The sequence below is a fragment of the Cricetulus griseus genome, assembly GCF_003668045.3.
Source record: "Cricetulus griseus strain 17A/GY chromosome 1 unlocalized genomic scaffold, alternate assembly CriGri-PICRH-1.0 chr1_1, whole genome shotgun sequence".
NCBI classification, from domain to species: domain Eukaryota; kingdom Metazoa; phylum Chordata; class Mammalia; order Rodentia; family Cricetidae; genus Cricetulus; species Cricetulus griseus.
Genome location: NW_023276807.1, coordinates 29913544 through 29937415, shown reverse-complemented (window position 1 = coordinate 29937415; position 23872 = coordinate 29913544). Strand labels below are relative to the sequence as shown.

The window sequence follows — 23872 nt, the reverse complement described above, 5'->3', positions numbered from 1 at the left end:
GGTCTCCAATGCTCCAGACCAAGGGGAAAGTCATTGGAACCCTGCGCAAGCGCACTGCTGGGCTTCAACTTAAGCCTTGCCTAGAGCAATGAAAGTTCCAGCCTCAACGTCCAGGAAGTCACCGTTAGGGCCTCCATATTTTCCTTCCCGGTGTCTCTTCGGTAACTTCAATGGCTCGCACCGTGCTTGGCGCGCAGCGCTCCATCCACTGCAGGAAAACCGGAAAGGAAGTGACCTCCCGGCCCTGCTCTCCAGGAGGTTCTCGGCCAGGCATTCCCACTCAGCGTCCTGGAGTCAAACTACCCTGGGAAGAAGGAGGCCGCACCCTAACCCTGCTTTCCCCAGGCTTGCTGGCGGTCCCCAGCTGTCCCCTGTGCCCGGAGGCCACCCTCCAGGCTGCGTCGAGGCTCCCCGCGCCGGTAAGGCAGGCAGCCACGCGCTACCCGAGCCTGCGAGGCTCGGTGGGCGGTTGGCCGGCCGCCGGCTGCTACCAGTCGCGAGTCCCCGAGGCCCTGCGCCGGGCGCCTGGCCGAAGGGTCGCCTCTCTGGGCGTCCTTCCCCTTGCGTCGGTGGCCCCGGTCTGGCTCGGTGGGACTATCTCCTTTGGACGCGCGGGGCAGCTCTGCGCCAGCCATAGACATGAGTTCGACTCCAGGGCTGCCCACTCCGGGGGCCTCCCTGGCCCTGCGGGTGTCCTTCGTGGACGTGCATCCCGAGGTGATCCCGGTGCAGCTGTGGGGATTGGTGGGCCAGCGGCGGGAAGAGTACGTGCGGCTGAGCCGGGAGATCCAGGAGGCCGCAGCCACGCGCGGCCCGTGGGCTCTGGGTGGCGCCTCGGCATCGCCGGGAGAGCTGTGCCTGGTGCAGGTGGGACTCATGTGGCACCGCTGCCGCGTGGTCAGCCGCCAGGCGCAGGACAGCCGCGTCTTCCTGCTGGATGAGGGCCGCACCATTACGGCTGGCGCGGGCTCGCTGGCACCGGGGCGCAGCGAGTTCTTCCACCTGCCCTCCGAGGTGCTGGGCTGTGTGCTGGCCGGCCTGGTGCCCGCGGGCGGCAGTGGTACCGGCGGTGGCGAACCCCAGCACTGGTCCCCTAGCGCCGTGGACTTCCTTAGCAACCTACAAGGTAAGGAGGTGCACGGACGGGTCCTGGACGTGCTGCTCCTCCATCGCCTGGTGCTGCTGGAGGTGCCTGCTGTGTCTCAGCAGATGGAGGAGCTGGGCCTGGCCAGGCAGGTGCCTGACAGTCTCTTCTGTTCGCTGCTCAAGCGCTACCTGACTGCAGCTGGGCTGGGCTGCTCCGGAGCTCCGGTTCTCCCCCGAGCCGCCCCCAAACAAGAGCATCCTGGGTTGGATTACTTCTATCCCCAACTGCAGCTGGGAGTGACGGAGCCTGTGGTCGTAACCCAGGTATGCCATCCCCACCGCATTCACTGCCAACTCCGGAGCCTCTCGCAGGAGATCCACCGCCTCTCTGAGAGCATGGCCCAGGTATATCGGGCGTCCACGGGGACAGAGGATGAGGACTCTGGCAGTGCCACCTGGGAGGAGAGAGAGGAGAGCCCAGACAAGCCGGGGTCTCCATGTGCCTCCTGTGGCTTAGATGGACAGTGGTACCGGGCTCTCTTGCTTGAGACTTTCAGGCCTCAGCGCTGTGCCCAGGTGCTTCATGTCGATTACGGAAGGAAAGAGCTGGTGAGCTGCAGCAGTCTTCGCTACTTGCTGCCCGAGTATTTCCGAATGCCTGTGGTGACCTACCCATGTGCTTTGTATGGACTCTGGGACTGTGGGAGAGGCTGGTCTCGGTCACAAGTAGGGGATCTCAAAGCTCTGATCCTGGGCCAGGTGGTGAATGCGAAGATTGAATTTTACTGCTCCTTTGAACACATGTATTATGTCACCCTGTACGGGGAAGATGGAATTAATCTCAACAGCGCGTTCGGAGTACAATCCTGTTGCTTGGCTGACCGCTTTCTTCAGAGCCAGGGGATAGAGGAGGAGGAAGAGGAGGAGGAGGAGGAGGAAGTGGAGGTGACGTTCCAGTCTCAGTCGCCTGCTGAGGAAATGGAGGAGGAAGTCTCCCTCCCGTCGTTAAGATCCATCAGGTTGAAGATGAACGCCTTCTACGATGCCCAGGTGGAGTTTGTGAAGAGCCCTTCCGAATTCTGGATCCGCCTGAGGAAGCACAAGAACACCTTCAGCAAGCTCCTCAAGAGGATGTGCAGCTTCTATTCTTCGGCTAGTAAGCTGGACGGTGTGGTCCTGAAACCCGAACCCGACGACCTGTGCTGTGTCAAATGGAAAGAAAACGGCTATTACCGGGCCATGGTCAGCCGCTTAGATAGCAAGAGCGTGGATGTGTTCTTGGTAGACCGGGGCAACTCTGAGAACGTAGACTGGTGCGATGTCAGGATGCTGCTGCCTCAGTTTAGGCAGCTCCCAATATTGGCTCTCAAGTGCTCACTGGCTGACATCTGGCCTTTGGGGAAAACATGGAGCCAGGAAGCAATTTCATTTTTTAAAAAGACAGTGCTCCACAAAGAATTGGTGGTCCACATTCTCGACAAGCAGGGCCATCAATATGTCATAGAGATTCTCGATGAATCCCGAACAGGGGAGGAAAACATTAGCAAAGTCATCGCTCAAGCTGGATATGCCAAGTACCAGGAATTTGAAACCAAAGAAAGTGTCAGACTCAGTGCTCGCTCCCCGGGACATGGTTCAAGTCAGTTTACTGCAGACACTGGCAAAATATCTTCTACCAAGAAGGTTGAAGGGGAACAGAAAGCCAAGAAAGACAATAATAAAACCTTATCTCTTTCTGAAGCTTTGGCCGATACAGGAAGCCTTTCGAAAGTTCCCCCCGGACAGGCTGGACAGGACAAAGAGAAGACAACATCTGACTATTCTCTCCTCACGCTGAATTTCCTGAAAACAACACCAGACTGCTGTGGGAAAGGGGAGCTGGAAGTGGGCAGTACCGTTGAAGTGAAGGTGTCTCACATCGAAACCCCGGGTTCCTTCTGGTGTCAGCTGATGAGGAACGCGCAGGGATTCCGAACTCTGATGTGTGACATTGAGGACTATTGCAAAAGCGAGCCGGCTCCGTACGAGGGGGACACGCGTGCTTGCCTGGCAAAGCGCACAGCAAACGGAAGATGGTCCCGAGCTCTGATCAGTGGCTCACAGTCTTTGGAGCACGTCAGGGTGGCATTTGTAGACTATGGAGACAAAGATGTGGTCTCTATGAAGAACATACTCTCTGCTAGTGATGCGTTCCTCAAGGTTAGAGCTCAGGCATTTCGGTGCAGTCTTTATAATTTAATTCAGCCAACTGGTGACAATCCCTTTGTTTGGGATGAAAAGGCAGTACAGGCTTTTAGTGGGTTCATAGATAACGCTTGGCAAAATAACTTAGAACTAAAATGCACAATCTTTGCTTTGGCATCCAGACATGATGAAGAGTGGTTCAATGTTGTGGACTTGCTAACACCCTTTCAGAGTGCCTGCCATTTTTTAGTAGAAAAGAGACTCGCTAGACCCGTGAGACTTCAGAAGCCTCTGGAACCCTCTGTTCAGCTCCATTCTTACTACTATTCCACGCATGACCTAAAAATCGGAAGTGAGGAATTGGTGTACATAACACATGTTGAAGACCCCCGGACATTTTATTGCCAACTAGCAAGAAATACAAATATTTTAGAGCAATTATCATACAACATTATAGAGCTAAGTAAAGCCTTGCTGAATTTAAAAGCATCCACCTTGATCCCTGGAACTTTGTGCCTTGCCAAATACACTGATGGAAACTGGTACAGGGGAGTAATAATAGAGAAAGAGCCAAATGAAGTCTTCTTTGTTGATTTTGGGAACACTTACGTAGCAAGTGATCATCTGCTCCCCATCCCTCGAGATGCCTATGATGTTTTACTTTTGCCGATGCAGGCTGTTAAGTGTTCCTTATCTGACATTCCTCATCATATCCCAGAGGAAGTTACAGCATGGTTTCAGGAGACTGTTTTAGATAAGTCACTGAAGGCGTTGGTCGTAGCAAAAGACCCAGATGGACGACTGATTATAGAGCTCTATGATGAAAGTGTCCAAGTCAATGCTAGTATTAATGAGAAGCTAGGGTTCCTTGGTTACAAAAACACTACAAGAAAAAAAGACAAAGAGAATGAGATAGTCCTCTGCACGACCGAAACCCTTGAAGATAAAAACGAGAACGTGAAGTCATCACCTACAGAGTATTTAAATAAACTGGGAGAGAGCAAATCACACACTGGAGAGATTATGGGTGAATCGTGCAAACCCAAGATCAGCCCAGTTCGTAAGGAGCTCAGGTATCTACAAGGCTCAGCAAAGGCCAACCTGGTCACATATCAGGACTCTATGGGAAACAGAAATGATGGAGGGTTTCCATTAGCAAGAGAAAAGAAAGAAGATATGTTTGCCAACTCACCTGTGAGTGCCACCAAGCTAGACCCTGCCCTTTCTGAGAGAAGAATGGGGGAACCTGGAAGCAAAGATCTGCCCCCAAAGTTCTGTGAATTTCCTCAAAAGACAATAGCACCTGGTTTTAAGACCTCTGTATATGTCTCACATATTAATGACCTTTCAGATTTTTATATCCAGCTCATAGAAGATGAGTCTGAGATCAATCGGCTTTCAGAGCGGTTAAATGATGTCAGAACAAGACCCCAGTGTCACACAGGTCCGCCTTGGCAAAGTGGAGATGTGATATGTGCCATTTTTCCAGAAGACAACTTATGGTACCGAGCAGTGGTCATGGAACAACAACCCAACGACCTTCTCTCTGTACAGTTTATAGATTATGGCAACATGTCTGTGGTCCACACGAACAAAACAGGTAAGGTTGGCCCCGTTGATGCTGTGTTACCAGCACTGTGCCTGCATTGCTCCTTAAGGGGGCTTCTGGTACCCGACATAGTAAGCTGTAAGGAAATGGTGGACTACTTTACCCAAAGGACGGATGAGGTGCAGCTAAGATGTGAATTTGTTAAATTCCAAGGCACCTGGGAAGTGATTCTTGCAGATGAACATGGAATCATAGCTGAGGATATGATTAGCAGGTTTCCATTCAATGAGACCTCTCAAATGGGGCTTACTACCCATATCACTAAAGGGGACTGTTCAAAGTCAGCTAGCAAACCCAGCACTGACACTTCAGTGTTTCTTAACTGGTATAATCCCCATGCAAAGTCCATAAGAGCCTATGCCACCGTGATAGACGGACCTGAGTACTTTTGGTGTCAGTTTGCTGACTCTGAGAAGCTGCAGTATTTAGAAACCGAGGTTCAAAGCGCTGCAAAGCAGCTAGCAGACCGGAGAAGCTGTATCCAGTGTCCCCGAGTCGGAGATCCGTGTATCGTGAGGTACCGAGAAGACAGAAATTACTACAGGGCCCTCATCACTAATATATGTGAAGATCACCTTGCATCTGTCAGGCTTGTGGACTTCGGGAACGTCGAAGACTGTGTGGACCCCAAAGCACTTTGGAGCATCCCATCGGAACTTCTGTCAATTCCCATGCAAGCATTTCCATGCTGCCTTTCTGGATTCACTGTCTCTGGCGGAGTGTGCCCCCAAGAGGGCAATGATTATTTTTATGAGATAGTTACAGAAGATGTATTGGAAATAACAATATTGGAAATCAAAAGGGATGTTTGTGACATCCCCTTAGCAGTCGTGGAGCTGAAAAGCAAAGGCGAAAGCATTAATGAGAAGATGAAGAAGTATGCTAAGATGGGCATTCCCAAGAGTGACCTGTACTATGACAAGCACGGCACAGACAGAAAGGGAGGCCTTGGGCCCACCAGTCCTGACCTTAGCCTTAAGAAAACAAGTCATAAAATGGCACAAGAGAAGTCATATGTGGAAGCCCGGGCAGGTGAGCTCTCGGAGAGAATTGAAAAGGATTTAAACATTGAAACCAAGCCAAGTAAACTCTACGAACGTGGCACCCGGAACATTTTTGAAGCTCTGGAGAACTCCCGCAGAGGTAAGATGGGCTCTGAGAGGCCGGAGGGTAGCATGGATTACCATATTGTGGACAGAGCCAAGTTTGACGATAACTACCTCATTACAGGATTTAACCCAATAATGTCCCATGCCAGTGAGCCGAAGGAGTTACTGGAACTGAATTCACTAGAGGTACCACTCTCCCCGGATGAGGAATGCAAAGAATTCTTAGAATTGGAATCCATTGAGTTACAGCACTCTCCTATCGGGGAGGAAGAGAAGGAGCTAGGACTGGGGCCTCCGATGGCACCATTGTCCCCAGGCTGTGAGGCAGGAGCCGCCCTGGAACCATTTATGGTGGAGCTTCCCCTGGACTGTGAGTCCGAGAAGCAGCTAGAACTGGAACTCCCCACGCCCCAGCTGTCTTTGGATGACAGTATAAGTCCTTTATCAGCAATTGTCAATCAGAGCCTCCAGGAGTCCCGATGTGCCGAGGATGAGAGAAAGTCTAGTTGTGTGTGCTCTTCTGATGATGGCCACAGCATGTCACCACTCCTCCACCACGGGAAGAGCCGGGATTCCCCCGCACATGATGAAATGGGCCTACTGGAAGAGGAGTTTGCACAATTTGAAAACAGAGATGACACTGCTTTATTGGCACCTTTGTTCTCTGAGGAAGAAGCCAGAGACAGACGGAAATGCGGGAGCGCTCTACCAGGTGTGTTGATCTCTTTCACCTTAAAGTCTTTCTGTGGCTGGTGTTTGTTTTCAAAAAGGGGGGATAGCTCCTGTATGAGTTACAATTTTTAAGAAAAGATAAACACAAGGAAGGCATTTGAATTTGCATTTTAAGAAGGACATTTGAGTTTTGTTTTGATTTTAATGAGAACGTCTCTGTCTATACACCAGACTAGCCTTGAATCTGTGCCCCTTCTGTGCCCCTGGGTGCTGGGATGACATGCCTTTGTAACCCAGCAAAAAGGACATTTTGAAGCATGGAAAAAAATAGCTGTAAAATCAGTGTCAAATGCCAAGTGAAATGGCAGAATATTAATTTTGTGTTTGAAAATAAAATGATGTAGGGGCTGGAAGTTTGGCAGTTAAGACTTAAGGGGAGCCTTGCAGAGGACCCAGGTTTGGCTCCCAGCATCCACTGGTGGCTCACATCATCTGTTTCTCCAGTTTGAAGGATTCTTCCCCCCTTTCTCACCCCCACATGCTCCTGCATGCACACACTGAGGCACATATGCACACAATAAAAACTTGAAAAAATAAAATGACTAAAATCTGTGTCTTAAAAAGGACCATCACAGGTAAACTGTGAGGAATTGTATGTTAAAATCAAGACAGCAAATGTCTTGCTAAGCTTTAAAAACGTGACCTTCCCTTGGTCAAGCACGCCTGCAAATAAATAAACGTACAGTGGGGATTGCTTTGCCTGATGCCTTCTTCCTATACTTTACTGCATCATATGTTGATTTTGCCACTCATTTAGAAAACTTCAAAAAAAATAGATTTAGGGAGCTTCTGTTAATCAAAAAAAATAAAAAAAGCTAACAGTCGGGAGAAATCTCGGGGTGCACTCAGTAAACATTAACTTTCTTACTTGCTGTTTTCTTTGCTTCTTAAAAAGATTTTAAGAAAACCACAAAAGCTTCCAGAGTAACCTTCTGGAAAACCAGCACACATTCTTCACTGCTGGGCCATCTCTCTAGCCCCAAGAAAACAACAACAAAAAGATTAAAGTCATCTTAAATGGTTACCTCTCTTTACTTTTTCATGACCAGTCTCTTGCTTTTCAAATGTCTATGTTTGTTTATACGGTTGAATTTGAACCATAATGCAAAAATGGAGAAAGTAACAGTATAAGGATAATGAAAATCAGATTCTTACTACCAAGAAATGCTCGGTGCTAACAGCATGGTACACTCTCCTTTGGCCAGATTTTACTCCCTGTGTATATCCCTTGCAAACAATGTAAAAACTAGATGCATATTATACTGTCATAGAGAATGGAAGCCAGTGCGTTAATTGCTTAAAGACTGTTCAGTGGGTAGAGAGATGGCTCATTAGGTGGTAGCAGTAGCGCACAGTGTCCTTGCAGAAGACCCAAGCTGGATTCTCACAACCACCTGTAACTCCAGGTCCAAGAGATCCAATGCCCTCTGTGGCCTCTGGGTACCCACACGAATGCACATATGTACACAAAGATCCATATGTAAATGAAAATCAGATCTTTTAAAATATGTTCAGAGTGGATGAGAATCTTTGCCAGCCATATTTCTTGTAGATGGTTAACATCGGAAATATACAAAAATCTTTAAAACTCCAACACTGAAAAAATACAAAAATTTCCAATCAATAACTTGACCAATCGATTGAGTAGATAGTTTTCAAAAGAAGAAACACAGAACATCTTAACACATTCAACATCCTTGGCTATCAGGGGAAATGCAAATTGAGAGTACTTGGAAATCCCTCATGCCAGTAAGATTGGCCATCATCAAGAAAACAAGTAACAGCAAATGTTGGCTAAGATGAGATGAATGAGGAACCTCAATACACTGCTAGTAGAAGTATAAACTGGTGTAGCCACTACAGAGATTGATAGGGAGATTTCCCAAAAAGTTAAAAATAGGGCTGCCACTACTTATGTTACTTGTAAAAATATGTAAATAACGAGGGGCCTCCGAAATCATGATAAAACAACACGACCAAAAGCAACTTGGGGAGGAAAATGTTCACTCTATGGCTTTGTAGCTTTACTTTGTAGCCCATCATCCAGGGACGCCATGGCCAGAACCCCCATCCAGGAGCTGGTACAGAGGCCACAGAGGGGTGCTGCTTACTGGCTTGCTCCCTGTGTATGGCTTGCTCACCAGCCCAGAGGTGGCATCACCCACAGTGGGTCGGGCCCTCTTACAGCATCAGTCAAGAACATGCAGCACAGGCCTGCCCACAGGCAGCTCTTATGGAGGCATTTTCTCCAATGAGAGTCCCTCTTACCAAATGACTCTTGCTTGTGTTGACATAAAACTCGCCAGCACACTAACTTATGCATGTCTGTTGCTGCATTATCCACAGATAGCAATGAATGAATCAGCCGGGATGTCTATTAGTAGATGAGCCAACAACAGAAATGTGGTAAATATACTCAGTGGAATATACTCAAAGATAAATGAAATCATGACGTTTGCGGGAAACTGGATGGGATTGGAGGTCATCGTGTTGAGCTAAATATCCAAGACTCAAAAAGAAAAATACCTTGTATTCTTTTTTCTTCCACATGCATATACAAGACTTTAATGTTCATATATGTGTGTATGGTAGGGTATAGGCCAAGAAACTCGGACACTTCCACTGATAATGACAGCACCAACTTTTAGTAGTAATTTTAAGCATTAGAGGTCAAATTTAATGATAGCTTTTGCTTTTGTTGTTTTGAGGGACGTGGTTAGGATTATATGGAATTGGGTCCCAATACACACACACACACACACACACACACACACACACACACACACGATTATATATAATATAAGATAAGATAATTGGGGAAGCGATAATGAGAAATATGGTAGTATCTGACTTGCATGTTACTGATTAAACAAGGATAGTAAACTTAGACTAGCAAAGTGCTTCTCTTGCATGTCTCACAGTCAGGTGCTAGACTATGCACACTGAGTCTTCCTGTATTCAATTTAGCAGTTCAGCTACAGAACACCTACACTCTGAAAGGCTTCTCTGTTGGATCAAAATGTGTCGTGTGGTCAAGCCTAAGGAACACGTGGTCTAAGTGTGAGATTCTGGAACTAGCCGAAGAAGGAACAAGGGTAAGGGAAAGTGAAGGTCTTCATTTCAAGGGGTACTTGCTCTAAGAGCTTTACTAATGTCGCCAGACTGTCAAGGATCCCCCATAGCTATTTGTTTATCCCTGCTCATTTGTCCTGGCAACTTGATGAAGTTAGTGAGAATCAACTCTAACCTCACTTTTTAATGTAAACACTGGTGGGGAGTTAGTTTATTGTGGTATTATTTTGCTTTGTTTTCTGCAATCTGGAATACCAGATATTCTAGAATTGCTGGCCTATACTTGAAGTTCTATATTCCTGGACCTTGCCCTGACTTACCAAGTCTGAATTTCTGGAGGTAGGGATTCAAGAGTATACATTTTTATACTATTAAGACTAGATAGCGGGACAGGAGGGAGACATGGCTTGGCAGTTAAGGGCCTTTATGCTCTTGTAGAGGAACCCAGTTGGGTTCCCAATACTCCTGTCAGGCAGCTCACAACCACCTGTAACTCCAGCTCCAATGGAGCAGGCACTCTCTCTGGCCTGAATTGGCCCTGCATGTATGTGTTGCTCATACAGACAAGCAGGCACACACCCAAATACACCCAAATAAATAACAAATCTTAAAATAGGAGAACCACTGTGTAGCATGTACAGGAATTTCATTAACGTTAACTCTGCTAAGTGTCTCTGTAGGTTTGTTTTATTTCTTTTGCTTTCTTGTTTGTTTTTTGAGACAAGGTTTCTCTGTAGCCCTGGCTAGCCTCAAACTCAGGGATCTGCCTGTCTCTGCCTCCCAAGTGCTGGGATTAACAGCATGCACCACCATACCTGGATCACCACATAATTAATTCCAAATTATTTTGAAATATTTCCTTTATCATTTTCTCTTCTGAGAAACATTTTGGTATTACTGTGGAGATTTCCCTATAGCTTCAAACTCTACCCCCAAGAAAGAGCTTTATATCTGTAATCCATCTGAATGTTTGCGCATGTAGAAGCAGACTTTTGGGGGCAGAACTGTACATACTACATTCTATTGTCTTTGCCTGGCTGTAGATTCTTTTTTTTCCATTAAATTTGGAACACTTGAGGTCTAAACTTTAATTTTTTTTCTAATCTCTTAGCATACATACTCAACTGTGTTTATACTACTAAGTTTAAAATATAGGGTAAAATTTAATATAACCATCTTTTTTTCTTTTTAGACAATGCTCATGTAACCCAGGCTGGTCTGAAACTCTGTATGTGACAAAAGGTTTCCTTGGACATCTGAGCCTTCTGCTTCCACCTCCCAAGTTCTGGGGTGACAGACATGCATCGCCATTATCTGGTGGTTGAGCCTCAAGCTATGCATGCTAGACAAGCACGCACTCTACCAACAGAGCCATATCCCTAGCCTCAGATGCAATCATTTTTACTGTTTTATTGTAAGGATTCCTGTGACACATCCATCACCTACAGTTTATGGAGCTTGCCTGGTTTTTGTTTTTGTTGTTGACCAAGTGTTCTCCTTCCTCTTGTAGGTTTTGAACCTTTCAAATGGTGTGGAGGAGACAGTAAGCCCTGAGAATGTCTGGAATGGTATCCCCAAGGTAGATAAGAACCCCTCTGAGGTACGACTGTGTAAGCATTAACTAATGAAAGCATTGTTCTTCATTTTTCAAGACAGCTGGACAAGCGCCTTTCAAAGCCCTTGTGTTAGGAGAAATGAAGGGGGGGGCTGTATCAACAACAGTTGAAAACATCAGTACCAAGATGTTTCTGGGATGGAAGGCCAACTGTCTCTTGGGCAAAACTAGTCATTCATGGTTTACTCCTTGATTTTGCACTTGAGGTTAAAGAATGAAAAAAATAAGCCAGGTAGTGATGGTGATTAACCCCAGTATTCAGGAGGCAGAAGCATGAGGATCTCTGACTTTGAGGCTAGCCTGGTCTACAGAGTGAGTTCCAGGGCAGCCAGGGCTACACAGAGAAACCCTGTCTCCAAAAACCAAAAGGGAGAAAGAAAGAGAGAGAGAGAGAGGGAAAGAAAGAAAAAAAGAAAGAAAGAAGGAAGGAAGGAAGGAAAGAAAGAAAGAAAGAAAGAAAAAGAGAAAGGAAAAAAGAAAAAAGAAAAATGTCTGATATTGATTCATATGGTACTTTTTTATATCAAAAAAATCCAAGAAATGGGACAAAATTTAAAATGAAGTTGCTGGAGACAGTTCAGAGCTTAAGATTATTTGCTGCTCTTTCAGAGGACCTGAGTTGGGTTCCCAGGACCCACACTGGGCAGCTCATAACTGCCAGCAACTAGCTCCAGGGGATCTGATGCCCTCTTCAGGCCCTCAAGGACACCTGCATTCATACTTGCACACACCCACACAGACACATCTATACACACAAGTGAAATATTTTTAAAAATTTAAAAGCAAAAAAGTAACAGTCCCTTGCAGGCGGCCCTCTGCGAAGCCAAGTGGGCTGATGCTCTTGTTCCCCTCACACCCATTACCATTTACATGGAATTTCAAGTATTTCTTCCACACATGGCAAACACAGGTGATGCTGCAGCCTGGGGCATTATAGCCTGTTGACATAATGGTGAACAATTTCCACAGTCATCAGGATGTGCCCCTGAGTGTTGAATGAAGTCTGTTGTGTTCAGATGGTTGGATTTGAACTCCTTGCTTCCTACAGTTCCGGTGCCTGGTCATCACTTCGCCTCTTTCGATCGTCTTTTCCCTGGAGAAATGGTTCAGGTTTCCCTACTTCCTTGTGAGTTGAGTCCTTTTGGGAACATTTTGAATCTTATACACCCCGGGTCCTGTAAATATCCTCTGGAGCAGGCCAAGGGTTTTGTTTTAGTAGGCGATAGACAGAGGTTCCTGTCGTGAACGCCATCTGTCTATGGCTAATGGTTCCCATGTCAGTTCAGTTTTCAGAGCCTGTGCCTGTTGCTCGGGTCTGCTGAGCACTTCAGTTACTCGAGGGTCAGTCTGGAGCTTCCATAGTGGTAGACAGGTCAGAGAGCCTCCTGGGCTACTGCTACCAAGAACAAGGTGGGGTTGTTCTGAGCCTTAGTTCATACTTGGTGATAAGGTTGTACCTGTGCTTGCTCAGTCCTGAGATTTCCTCTACCCGGCATCACCTTGTAGAAGTGGAGGGCATACATGCACGTGTAGGACAGAGGTCAACCTCGTGTTCCTCAGGAGCCATCCACCCTGGTCTCTCACTGGGAACTGGGGCTCTTTGGTTTGGCTTTGCTGACTGGACAGCAAGCTTCAGGTTACTGCCTAGCCTTGCCCCTGTCTACAACGGAATTAGAAACATGCTTCTCCACACCCAGATTTTTATATGAATGCTATTGATTGAACTCAGGTCTGTAGTGAGTCTTTCTCTGTCCTGCTAGCCAGTTCCCAAATCACTACATGGAGATTTCTTATTAATTATGAAAGCTCAGCTGATGGCATAGGCTTATTTCTAACTAGCTCTTGTACTTAAATTAGCCAGTCTCTATTAATTTACATGCTGTCACGTGGCTTGTTACCTCATCTCCTACATGTCATGCTTCTTCCTTGTCTTCTCAAGACTCCGCCCTTCTTTCCAGCATCCCTCTGTACCTGGAAATCCTGCCTAGCTATTGGCCATTCATCTTTTCATTGAGCCAATCACAGTGACATATCTTCACACAGGCCTGCCCTCAGTGCAAAGGTAGTACAGGTGGGGGCAGGGAGTGAAACTCCCACCTACCATGGATCACAGTGTTTTTCATTGCTAGTGTCCACCTATTTACTCTTGACGCTTGAATTTTCTTGTTTTCATTGTGTCCAGAAGAGTCAGTTGTGATAAGTAGAAGAGAGAGAGGTTAGGGACCTCACTCCAGACTGGCTACAACAAAAGGCCAGAAGCAGTGTCTGGCACATAGAGACTGCAGCGTCTTTGGAGCATGTGGCTGTTAACGCATGAGATTTTGCTCTTTACCCCCCTTTGTGGAAGCACAATATCCTGTTGCAATTTCCCTCCATTTCTTTCCCCTTCTGGTTGTCTCTCACTATGAATTTGGAAGAGTCCATACTCAAATATAGATATGTAGTACTGTAGTTAGATAAAATACCCTGTAGAAACCAAAGCAGGGTGGGAGGACCTATTTAGGAATACTGAATGGGACAGTCATAGATAAATTGCTGCTGGCATTAACTAAGCCAATGAACAGATACTGAGAAACTCCTTAGGAGAAAAGTGTCAACATTGTTTGATTTGGTTGCTAATGGGACTTGATGATCCTCTCTCTGAAGTGGCTAAGTTCAGATACCCACTTAGAAACCAGTGTTATGAGTCATTCAGTTATGTATGACTTTATGATACCTGAGACCATTAGTGTCCAGGTGTGTTTCTGATTTTTTTTTTTAGAATTTTCATCTGAATGATTGAATTTTACCACAAAATATCTTACTAATAAGTTTCACTTATACATAATGATATTACTTGTTAAAGGGACCATAATCATTAATAATTCCAGTCTCACCATGAATAGCAGCTATTTGAAGAGTAATGACCCATTTTTTTTTTCAAAGCTTGGCTTGTGTTTTTTTTTTTTCCCCAGTTCATTGAGTGTTTCGTGAAATGTGTTTTGATCATAATTCACACACACCCCTTTCCCAAGCTCTTCCCATATCTTCTCCCCTTCCCTACCCACCCAGCTTTGAATCCTTTTTATTTTATACCCTTCAAGACTGATTTGTGCTGCCCAGGTATTCTTGGGTGTGTGGTTTCCCACACTCTGTCTGTGTGGACAGAGTTGACTTAGCAGATGCTAGGCTCTAGAGAAAACTGTTTCCTCTTCTCTCAGTTGTCAGTGTCCCTGTGGCTGTGGGTGGGATTTAAGGCTCAACACCCATCTTCATACTGGGGTTTGCACAGGACTTGTGCATGCTGTCTTAAGATTCTGCGAGTGCAGCTAGCTGCCCTGCTGCCCTGCTGTGTTCAGAACACACGTGCGGTTATGCACTGCCTTTGGCTCTTACACTCTTTCTGTCCCCTCTTCTGCAATGATCCCTGAGCTTTGGGAGCATGGGGTATACAGTATGTATGTTCCCCTTAGGGCCAAGTATACTGCATCTTCCCCGGCTGGACATGAGCTCCCTATGTAGTAGACGATGACCTTGAACTTCTGATCCTTCTGTCTCCTCCCCCAAGTGCTAGGACTGTGGGCACACACTAGCACACCCATTTGTATAAACACCCTCCTCTTGCTTAATCAAGCAAAGCCACTGGGCTTGGGAGGGCTTACATCCAGGGCAGGTACTTCCCTGCCTGTGTGGAATGCTCTGGTAGAGATGTAATGGGGAGGGAGAGCTTGGCAAACAGAGGGTATAGTTTTGATCCTGATCCCTGGCTCTGAAACCATGATGTCATCAGGAATGCATTTTCCCACTTATCCTCATCTGTGGTGAGGTTCTGATTCTAAACTACTGTGTGTTTGCAACTTTAACGATGGTGATAATGCAAAGTTTCCATTTGTTAGGCTGTGTTCCAAACAGTGGAAAAGGACCTCTCCTTCATGCCATCGGATGACACCACCATCAAAGGTAACTGGTGCCGGTGTTGGTGGCACACGCCTTTAATCCCAGTACTTGGGAGGCAGAGGCAGGTGGATCTCTGTGAGTTCGAGGCCCGCCTGGTCTCCAGAGCGAGTGCCAGGATAAGCTCCAAAGCTACACAGAGAAACACTGTCTAAAACAAACAAACAAACAAAAAAGGTAACCCGTATGTTTAAAACCACAATAGTTTTTGTCACCCAGAATTTCCAAGCCGTAAAGATAGCATTCGTTACCTTTACTCTCTCAAACGTGATTTTTTGTCAGCTTCTATGGGTGTTAGCAGAACCAGATGGTGGCATTGGGGGTGGGGGGTAGTAAAATTTTTAAATGTGGTTAATCGAGATAAATAAGATATGTTGAAATGTCAGAGGGAATTTGTTGGTGAATTGAATTAGTCTTGGAAGCCAACTTCTGAACTTGACAAGTTAATATTTTAAAAGGCAAGGAATGGTTTTCTCGAGACCAGCAAGATGGTATCAGTGAGCAGGGTATAAGGCACTTGCTGTCATGCCTGAAGACCTGAGTTCAAACCTAGGGACCCATATGGTGCAAGGAAGAACCGACATTTGCCAATTGTCCTCTTATCTTCATACACGCATGTGCAGGTACCTAGCCATCATCCCCCATCACACAAAATAATATAACTTAAAAATTAGGTGCTTGCTCAGGGTTAATTTACTCACATATTGAATTTATCTGCCTATCAATCTTTTGGGATTTCTTTCTGGACATTTAGTTTGTCTCTATGACAAGATGCAGTTTGTTGGGTATTCCAGGAATTTGGAATTTCTTTTCCATAAACAGTTCTTTGGTTGGTGGTCATATGGCTCAGTGGGTCTAGAGGCCTACTGCCAGGCCTTGCTGACCTGAGTTCTATCCCTGCATCCCATACATGATGCATTCCAGTTTGCTCTCACCTGCAGTGATAAACACTATGACCAAAAGCAACTTGGGAGGAGAGTATTTATTTGGGATGGTCCAATCACAGTCGATCGTTGAGGAAATTCAGGGCAAGAACTTGGGCAGGATTGGAAGCAGAAACCAAGAAGGGATGCTGCTTACTGGCTTGCTGTCCAGTTCATAATACTTTTCTTATACCTCCCAAGACCACTACCTAGAGCTGGTACTACCCACAGTAGACATGGTTCCCCCACATAGATTATTAATCAAGAAGAAGCTCCCACAGACTTGCCTAAAGAGGCATTTTCTCCATTGAGTTCCTTCTTCCTGGATGCCCCTACCTTCTGTCAAGTTCAAAACAAAAAAACAAAAAAACGCCCACCTAACCAGTATATGGTGTAAGGAGGAACTGACTCTTGCCAAGTTGTCTTTCCTTCCACACATCCCCATATGTGTGTACACATGCACTGGTGGGCACACACACACACACACACACACACACACACACACACACACACACACACACACACACACGATAAAGTAAAAACAGAATAAGCAGCATGTTGTTTCTTAGAATTGTGGCAGAATAAAATCAGCCCCTTGTGACTGTAGTGGAATATGGGAAAAGTCAGGCTAATTCACAAACTGATTGGCTGGCTGCCTTGTTACCCTCATTGCAGAAAGAGATGAGATTAGCTAATTTCATAATGTCTTTTAAAAGTGTGGGTACTAGGTACAGGGAGCTGGAGTATTAAAAAGAGAACAGCTTGTTTCTTAAGAATGGGTCTGGGTACCTCTTAGGACACCCTTCTTCCTGCCTGCCTGCCCTGTTGTCTCCATGCTTTCTCATTCAGACCTTTCTTCTGTTTCAGAGGAGGATGAGTGTGGAGGTGATGCAGATTCGACTCTGGCTGTGTAGACTAGGCCAGTCAGACGCTGCCTTTCACAAGCCACATGGTACCCAGACCAAACGTAAAGCATGTGACCCCTGAAGTTGTCCTTAGCGAGGGAAATTGATGTGTGATGGAAACAATAGGCCTCAGGTTGACAAAGCAGCCTGTTTATTGCTATTTAGGTGTTGGGGCTTGTCTTTCAACCTGTAGCCTTCTCATGTTTCTTCTCAGCCAGGGTAATTTATTTTACTAAACAATTTGCTAACATATTATTATATTCATAAAAAATGGTATCTTTTCAATAGATTGTTTATATTAAAATAGAAAATTCTAGGTTCATGATGAGCATGACAGGATGCCCCTGGGCGGCATGGCTCTGTTAGCAAGATCTTCAGAACCCCTGTTTTGATTTTGAAGTTTTGCCTCATCGGTCTACTTAATAGGTAGCTGCTGTTCTGTTTGGACTATGTACACAGATGCACCACAAGATTTGAATAAAGGTTTTCCTGAAAGCTGTGCTAGTCTCATTCTATCACCTGTCTCTCCTCTGTAACTGAGGCATGGGTAAACTTAGTGCTATCAAAACTTGGCTGTGATCTGGTGTGGTGGCACACACCTTTAACCCCAGCACTCAGGAGGTAGAGGCAGCCCCCTCTGTTGTGAAATTAAGAACAGCTTGGTCTATATAAAGTTCCAGGCCAGCCAGGGCTGCATAATGAGACTCTGCTCCCCTCCCCCAAAAGAGGGAAGAATTGGCTTTTACCTGTGAGTCACCCAGCTGGTGTCTTTAAAATTGCATTTCATTAGGACATGTGTGTGTGGATGCATGCATTCATGGGCACACACGTGCAGACTAGAAGACAACTTTGCAAGAATTGACTCTGCTTCCACCATGTGGGCCCAGGGGGTGGAATGGGGTAGAATGGGGTCCTCAAGAGTGATGGCCTCCCCTTTCACAGCAGCTGAAACCTCACTGGGCCCTCAGCTGCTTCTTTAAAGGCAATTTCTCACCAGCAGTGGAGGCACACAGCTTGATGTTAACCCCAACACTTGGGAGGCAGAGGCAGGTGGATCTCTGTGAATTCAAGGCCAGCCGGGTCTACAGAGTGAATTCCAGGACAGCTAGGGCTGTTATACAGAGAAACCCTGTCTCAAAAAACAAAATAAACAAAAGGTAAATTTCTCGTTTTCATTATGAACTCTGGGGTGCATAATATTAATACCATCTAGGTTTCATAGAGGAAAAGAAAACCTGAAGCTTTTTAGAAACGTTGATTGATTTGCCTGGGTCCAGTTGAAAACTTTAATGGGCTTGATTAAAATCAGATCCATCTGATTGGAAAGCTCAGGCTTTGAAGAATGGTTTCGATGCTCTGCTGTGGAAAGTGTCCAGAGCCATACTTTTGGAAACAGGAGCTATAAGTTACTTACTTGATATGTGACCTGGGTAGGCAGCATACTGTCCTTAAGCCTTGATCTTCACTCACGCCATACTGATAGAACCTTCTTGAAGGGTTAAAATTGGGAAGAGGGATCTGCAGAGATGACTCGGCCATCTTCCATCTTCCAGAGGGTACTGGTTTGGTTCCCAGTATCCACAGGGCTGCCCACATGTCTGTAACTCCAATCTCGGGAACCCAGTGCCCTTTTCTGGCCTCTGTGGGCATTGCATGCACACGGTGCAGGAGCACCCATGCAGCAGGGCACTAACACACATACAAGTAAATCTTTTAAAAACTTTTTCCTTAAAGATTAGATACAAAAATTTACATACAACACATAGAATGCTGGAAATGTGTGAATCACTACTCTCTCCTCTGAGAAACGCCCAGTATGCTAGTTCATTTTAAAAACTGTAGCTCATTAGATGTTTTTCATCATTTTTCTCTTTTGAGCCTCGGCCTACACCACAACTATTTTTTAAAAAAGTATTCTTGAATAAAAAAAACTCCTTTGAGCCCCAGCACTTAACTATTTCTAAAATAAAAAGGCTGAGAGTGTATGCATAGGAATATTCTTGACCCTGCTGTCCTGGGAACAGTGAGAATTAAGCACCTTAAAAATCAGGCATGGTGACACTCCGGAGGCAAAGACAGGCAGATCTTGGAATTCAGAGCAAGCCTGGTCTGCATGGAGAGTTCCAGGCCAACCAGGGATAAACAGTGAGGCCCTGTCTTGAAACACAAAAGCACCATCGTCATCAACACATGTGGGTATCATTTCAGTAAGTGGGGATGGAGAGGAAATTGCGTTGGAAAATGAGGAAGAGGACCTCGAGATGCCTCGGAACTTAAGAGCGCATGCTGAGCTTGCAGAAGACCCAAGTTCGGTTCTCGGCACCCCTGTGAGGCAGCTTGTAACCATCTGTAACTCCAGTTCCATGAAATGCGGGGTCCTCTTCTGGCCTCAGCCAGCACCTGTACAAGTGGCAATTGTGTATGGGTATGTATACCTTTGAAGGGCTGGGGAGATGAACCAGTGACTGAAGCCTTTGATGAGCAGGGTTAGGCCTGAATTTGAAACCCTAGAGCCCAGGAAAAGTCAGGGGGCAGTAGGACTTATCTGTTCCTCAATAAGATAGGTGTCAGGGACAGGAGAGTCCCTGGCAGTTGGAGGCAGTTAACCTGGTATATGCACCAGAGAACAACAGAGAGAACCTGACTAACACGGTGGGAGGCAGGGCCTGACACCGAGATTGTCTTCTAACCTCCACAAGTGTGCATGACTTGTACCCACATGCAATGCACACATGAACACACACTTGCAGCACCTTACATGCACATGCATAGTACATGTAACGTGTTATAAGATATCTTTGAAAACTTCCACTTGGTTGCTAACCACACGGCAGCATTATCGTATAAATTTAAACATTGCCAAGTTGGCTGAGGATTTTGAATGTTCCCTTTGCATCCTTCACAGTCTTTGGGTAAATAGCTATTGTTGTCCAGGGGAATCCCTGGCCTGCCTCACACAGCCTAACTAACCCACAGTGTCTCCATTTAGTAAACAGAACACATCAGAGACTAAAGGATTAAAAACCCAAAGCACCAACTTTCTTGACTCTATTGCCCATGGCCCAGATACCCTAAAAACCCCACCCACATCGTATTTCACCTCAGATGGCAGCATAACAGCATCAGGACAATGGCTTTATGACCAGATTAATGTAAGCTTCAGCCAAAAGGCAGAGAAATGCTACCAGATTCCACACAGACTCTCAAACAGCTCAAACTCAATTCTGCTGCTCAGCGCAGAAAAATCAAAGACAGGTTTTCATTGTCAGTTTGGGACTCTTGTATCATTTACAACAGATTTTTCACTGCCATCATTCCCGTCAATAGACTTTTCTCTAAGTATAATATGAAAGCAGCTTTTCATTTGACACGAAGGACCGGCTTTGTAAAAATATGATCTAGACTGGAGATGATTTTTATATGCTCTTCTTTGTTCTTTACATTTACATGGGAAAAAAATCCTAGTGCAGGTATCCATCATTTATTCCATAGTACAGTGTACATTTAAAAATGGGTCATTTGGGTAAATACATTAAGATCTGTCTATCTCTTCCATTCTCTCTCTTCCTCTCTGTCTCTCTGTTTCTTTCAATTTCACAAGAAAACTGTGTAACCAGCTCTTCTAATTCTGGGTGTGTGATCCTGGAGAGCTCTGTAGAGTCGGAGACAGGTTGACTACATCAGAGGGTGACCCAGGGATCAGATTCTTGTTCTTTCCTTCCACCAGAGAGTCCCACTGATTGAAGTCTTTATGAAGTCCTATAACAACAATAATAATAACAATAATAATACTGTCAGGAATATTAACTATTTGACAGTTGGGTGCCGCTAGGTGGCACCATAGAGCCACAAATTACAGAACCATTACACCGATGACCAGGTATTCTGTCTGAGGTCTCCAGGTTGCATTAGCATATGCAGAACCTCCTGAGAGGCTTAGAAGTAAGCTGCTGTCATTATCTCTGGCATGCAAATTTACCCTGGCTCCATAGAAGGTTCAACAAGTACATATATATGACATACATATATACACATACACACATAGTGAAGAATGCAAGAAAGCATAATTCACTTTTTGAAATGTTCCTTTTTAATTTACTGCTTTGTCTACTAAAAACTAGATGGAAACAACTACAATAAGACTAAGATGGAATGAGTATAAAATGGTTTTGCCCTGAGAATCAAGCGACTTGAGTCACAGAGGAAGGCTGTTTCTTACCTAAATGCCTCTGTAGGAAAGCTAAGGAAGCTTTGTTGGTGAGGTCGATGGCTACACCGGAGTCTATTTCTCCTTTTAACGTTAGCCTGGTTCCAACTATTTTTCCAGTTACAAAAGTAAAGTCCGCAAAATTCTGGTGTACTGAGCCCCTAAAAGAGAAAGGTATCTATAACTCATGTTGCTGGGGAAAAAAAAAAAGGTTTTTTGTTGTTGTTATTGCTTTTTGTTTGTTTGTTTTGTTACAAAAGTACATAAACAATTCTGGCCCAGATAGACATTTTTCTGCAAAACAAGGAAACAGAACGTGGAGTCTGATAATTCCCTATGTATATGAGGATTCCTGTTCATTTAAGGTTCCTAAAATACAATTCCTCTTCCTGCTGGGGAAAACACACACACACACACACACACACACACACACACACACACACACAATGTGCTCTAGTTTATATTTCTTGCTATGATCGACACCACAATCAAAAGCAACTTGAGGGGGAAAGGGTTTAGCTCACTTCCAGATTACATCCAGTCCTTCATTGAGGGAAGTCAAGGAAGTCAAGGCAAGAACAAGGCAGGAACCTGGAGACGGGAACTGAAGCAGAGACTATGAAGGGGTGGCCGTCAATCATTAATCAAGAAAATGCCCCCAAAGACAAGTCTGCAGGCCACTCTGACGGAGGAAATATCTCAGTTGAGGTTCCCTCTTTTCCCAGGTGACACCAGTTTGTATAAAGTTGGCAAAAACTAACTGGTGCAATCTGGATCTTAATTTTGAAGAAATAAGTTACAACCTTCCATTAACCAGAATACTTCTGAGAAGACGGGATGTACTATTTTCTCTTTTATTCTGTTTTAGTTTTCGAGATTGTATTCATTTTTATTTTATGCATATGAGCGTTTGCCTGAAATGTGTCCATGACTTCCTTGGAGTTGCAGATGGTTGTGAGCTGCTGTGTCGGTGCTGGGAATGAAACTCAGATCCCCCAGCAGAGCAGCTGGTGCTCTTAACTACTGAGCTTTCTCTCCAGCCTACAGTGCTGTTTTGTTGTTGTTTAACACAAAAACAGGAAAAGTAACCCAAACAATATGTTTAAGAAAAAAGGAGAAGAGAAAAAGAAAAAAATGCAAAAAGTAACTGTCTTTCTCTTTTTTTTCTTTCCCTTCCTCACTAGTTTACTGAACTGGATTTAATCTTGAGTACTGTAACAACACCATGATAGTTGGTTTGGGGTGATGCCAGGTGACTGTCAAGAGGTTTGCACATAGAATATGCATACTGGATGAAGGAATGGTTCCCACCAAGGCAGGATGGTGCATGATCTCATTATGTCATAGAGACAGCTCACACTTTACAAAGCGAGTCATTACTTCTAGAATTTTCCCCGTTAATATTTCCTGACCACAACTGGCTATAGGTAACTAAAACTATGAAAGTGGAAGCTAGAAAGCCAAACTATGGGTTAGGTGGACTACTCCAGGTACATCCTTCCTGCCTTTTTTCCCTCCTGAATTCTTGAAAGTCTTTTTTAAAATACTTATTTTTGTCTGTGGGTGTGTGGGTGCACGTGTGTGTGTGTGTGTGTGTGTGTGTGTGTGTGTGTGTGTGTGTGTGTGTATGTGTGTGTTCACATACACTTGCTGACAGACTAGAAAAGGTCATTGGATCCCTTGGAGCTGGAAATGCAGGCATTTGTGAGAGGTCTGACACACAAGAGCAGCAATCACTCTTAACTGCTGGGCATCTCTCTAGCACCAGTTTGTATAATTTTACTGTGAGTTTAAAAGCATATTAGGACATTCCCTTAGAGCTTGGCGAAACTTATAAACTCATATGTTGTTCCAACAGATACATGCAATGGATGCTCTCACTTTTTCTTTAAAGATTTCCTTACATGGCCTAAGAATGAAGTACTGTCCTTCAATCCTACTCTCCCACATATGTAGGTATGTTCAGGTGTTCAGGTGAAAGTAGTCAATACCGTATGTATGTATGTATGTATGTATGTATGTATGTATGTATATCTGCCAACATAAGCACTGTAATTAACAGCACTAAAAGCATTTTCGCTGACATCAGGGGCTAGAGAGATGATGGCTCCATGGCTAAAAGCACTTGCTGCTCTTGCAGATGACCAGGGTTTGGCTCTCAGTACCCACATAACAGCTCACAACTGTGTGCAACTCCAGTTCCAGGGGATCAGATGACCTCTTCTGGCCTCTGCAGACACTGCACATACATGGTGCACAGACAGACAGGTAGGCAAAACACCAGGCGTTGGAGGTGCACGCCTTTAATCCCAGCACTTGGGGGGCAGAGGCAGGCAGATCTCTGTGAGTTTGAGGCCAGCCTGGTCTGCAGAGCGAGTGTCAGGATAGGTTCCAAAGCTACACGGAGAAACCCTGTCTCCAAAAACAAGAAAGAAAGAAAGAAAGAAAGGAAGGAAGGAAGGAAGGAAGGAAGGAAGGAAGGAAGAAAGGAAGAAAG

At 45.2% G+C, this 23872-nt stretch overlaps 2 protein-coding genes across 3 annotated transcripts in view; one reads left to right on the top strand and one right to left on the bottom strand.

Moving 5' to 3' along the window:
• The first annotated feature begins 639 nt into the window (after positions 1 to 639).
• Tdrd6 (tudor domain containing 6) lies at positions 640 to 17177 on the top strand. The gene is made up of 5 exons (XM_027387382.2): positions 640 to 6700; positions 9691 to 9815; positions 11303 to 11392; positions 15283 to 15346; positions 17131 to 17177. Exons 1-5 carry the CDS (start codon positions 640 to 642, stop codon positions 17175 to 17177), a joined length of 6387 nt encoding a protein of 2128 aa, XP_027243183.1.
• Positions 17178 to 20578: 3401 nt separating this feature from the next.
• Positions 20579 to 23872, bottom strand: part of LOC100769497 (platelet-activating factor acetylhydrolase) — a 38352-nt gene continuing 35058 nt past the window's right edge. For both annotated transcript variants that reach the window (XM_035452990.1, XM_027387451.2), the window contains 2 exons: positions 21388 to 21536; positions 20579 to 20927 (listed from right to left, as the gene is read on the bottom strand). In XM_035452990.1, coding sequence (XP_035308881.1) covers positions 20791 to 20927; positions 21388 to 21536 — 286 coding nt within the window. In that variant the 3' untranslated portion in view covers positions 20579 to 20790. The remainder of the gene's footprint in view (positions 20928 to 21387; positions 21537 to 23872) is intronic.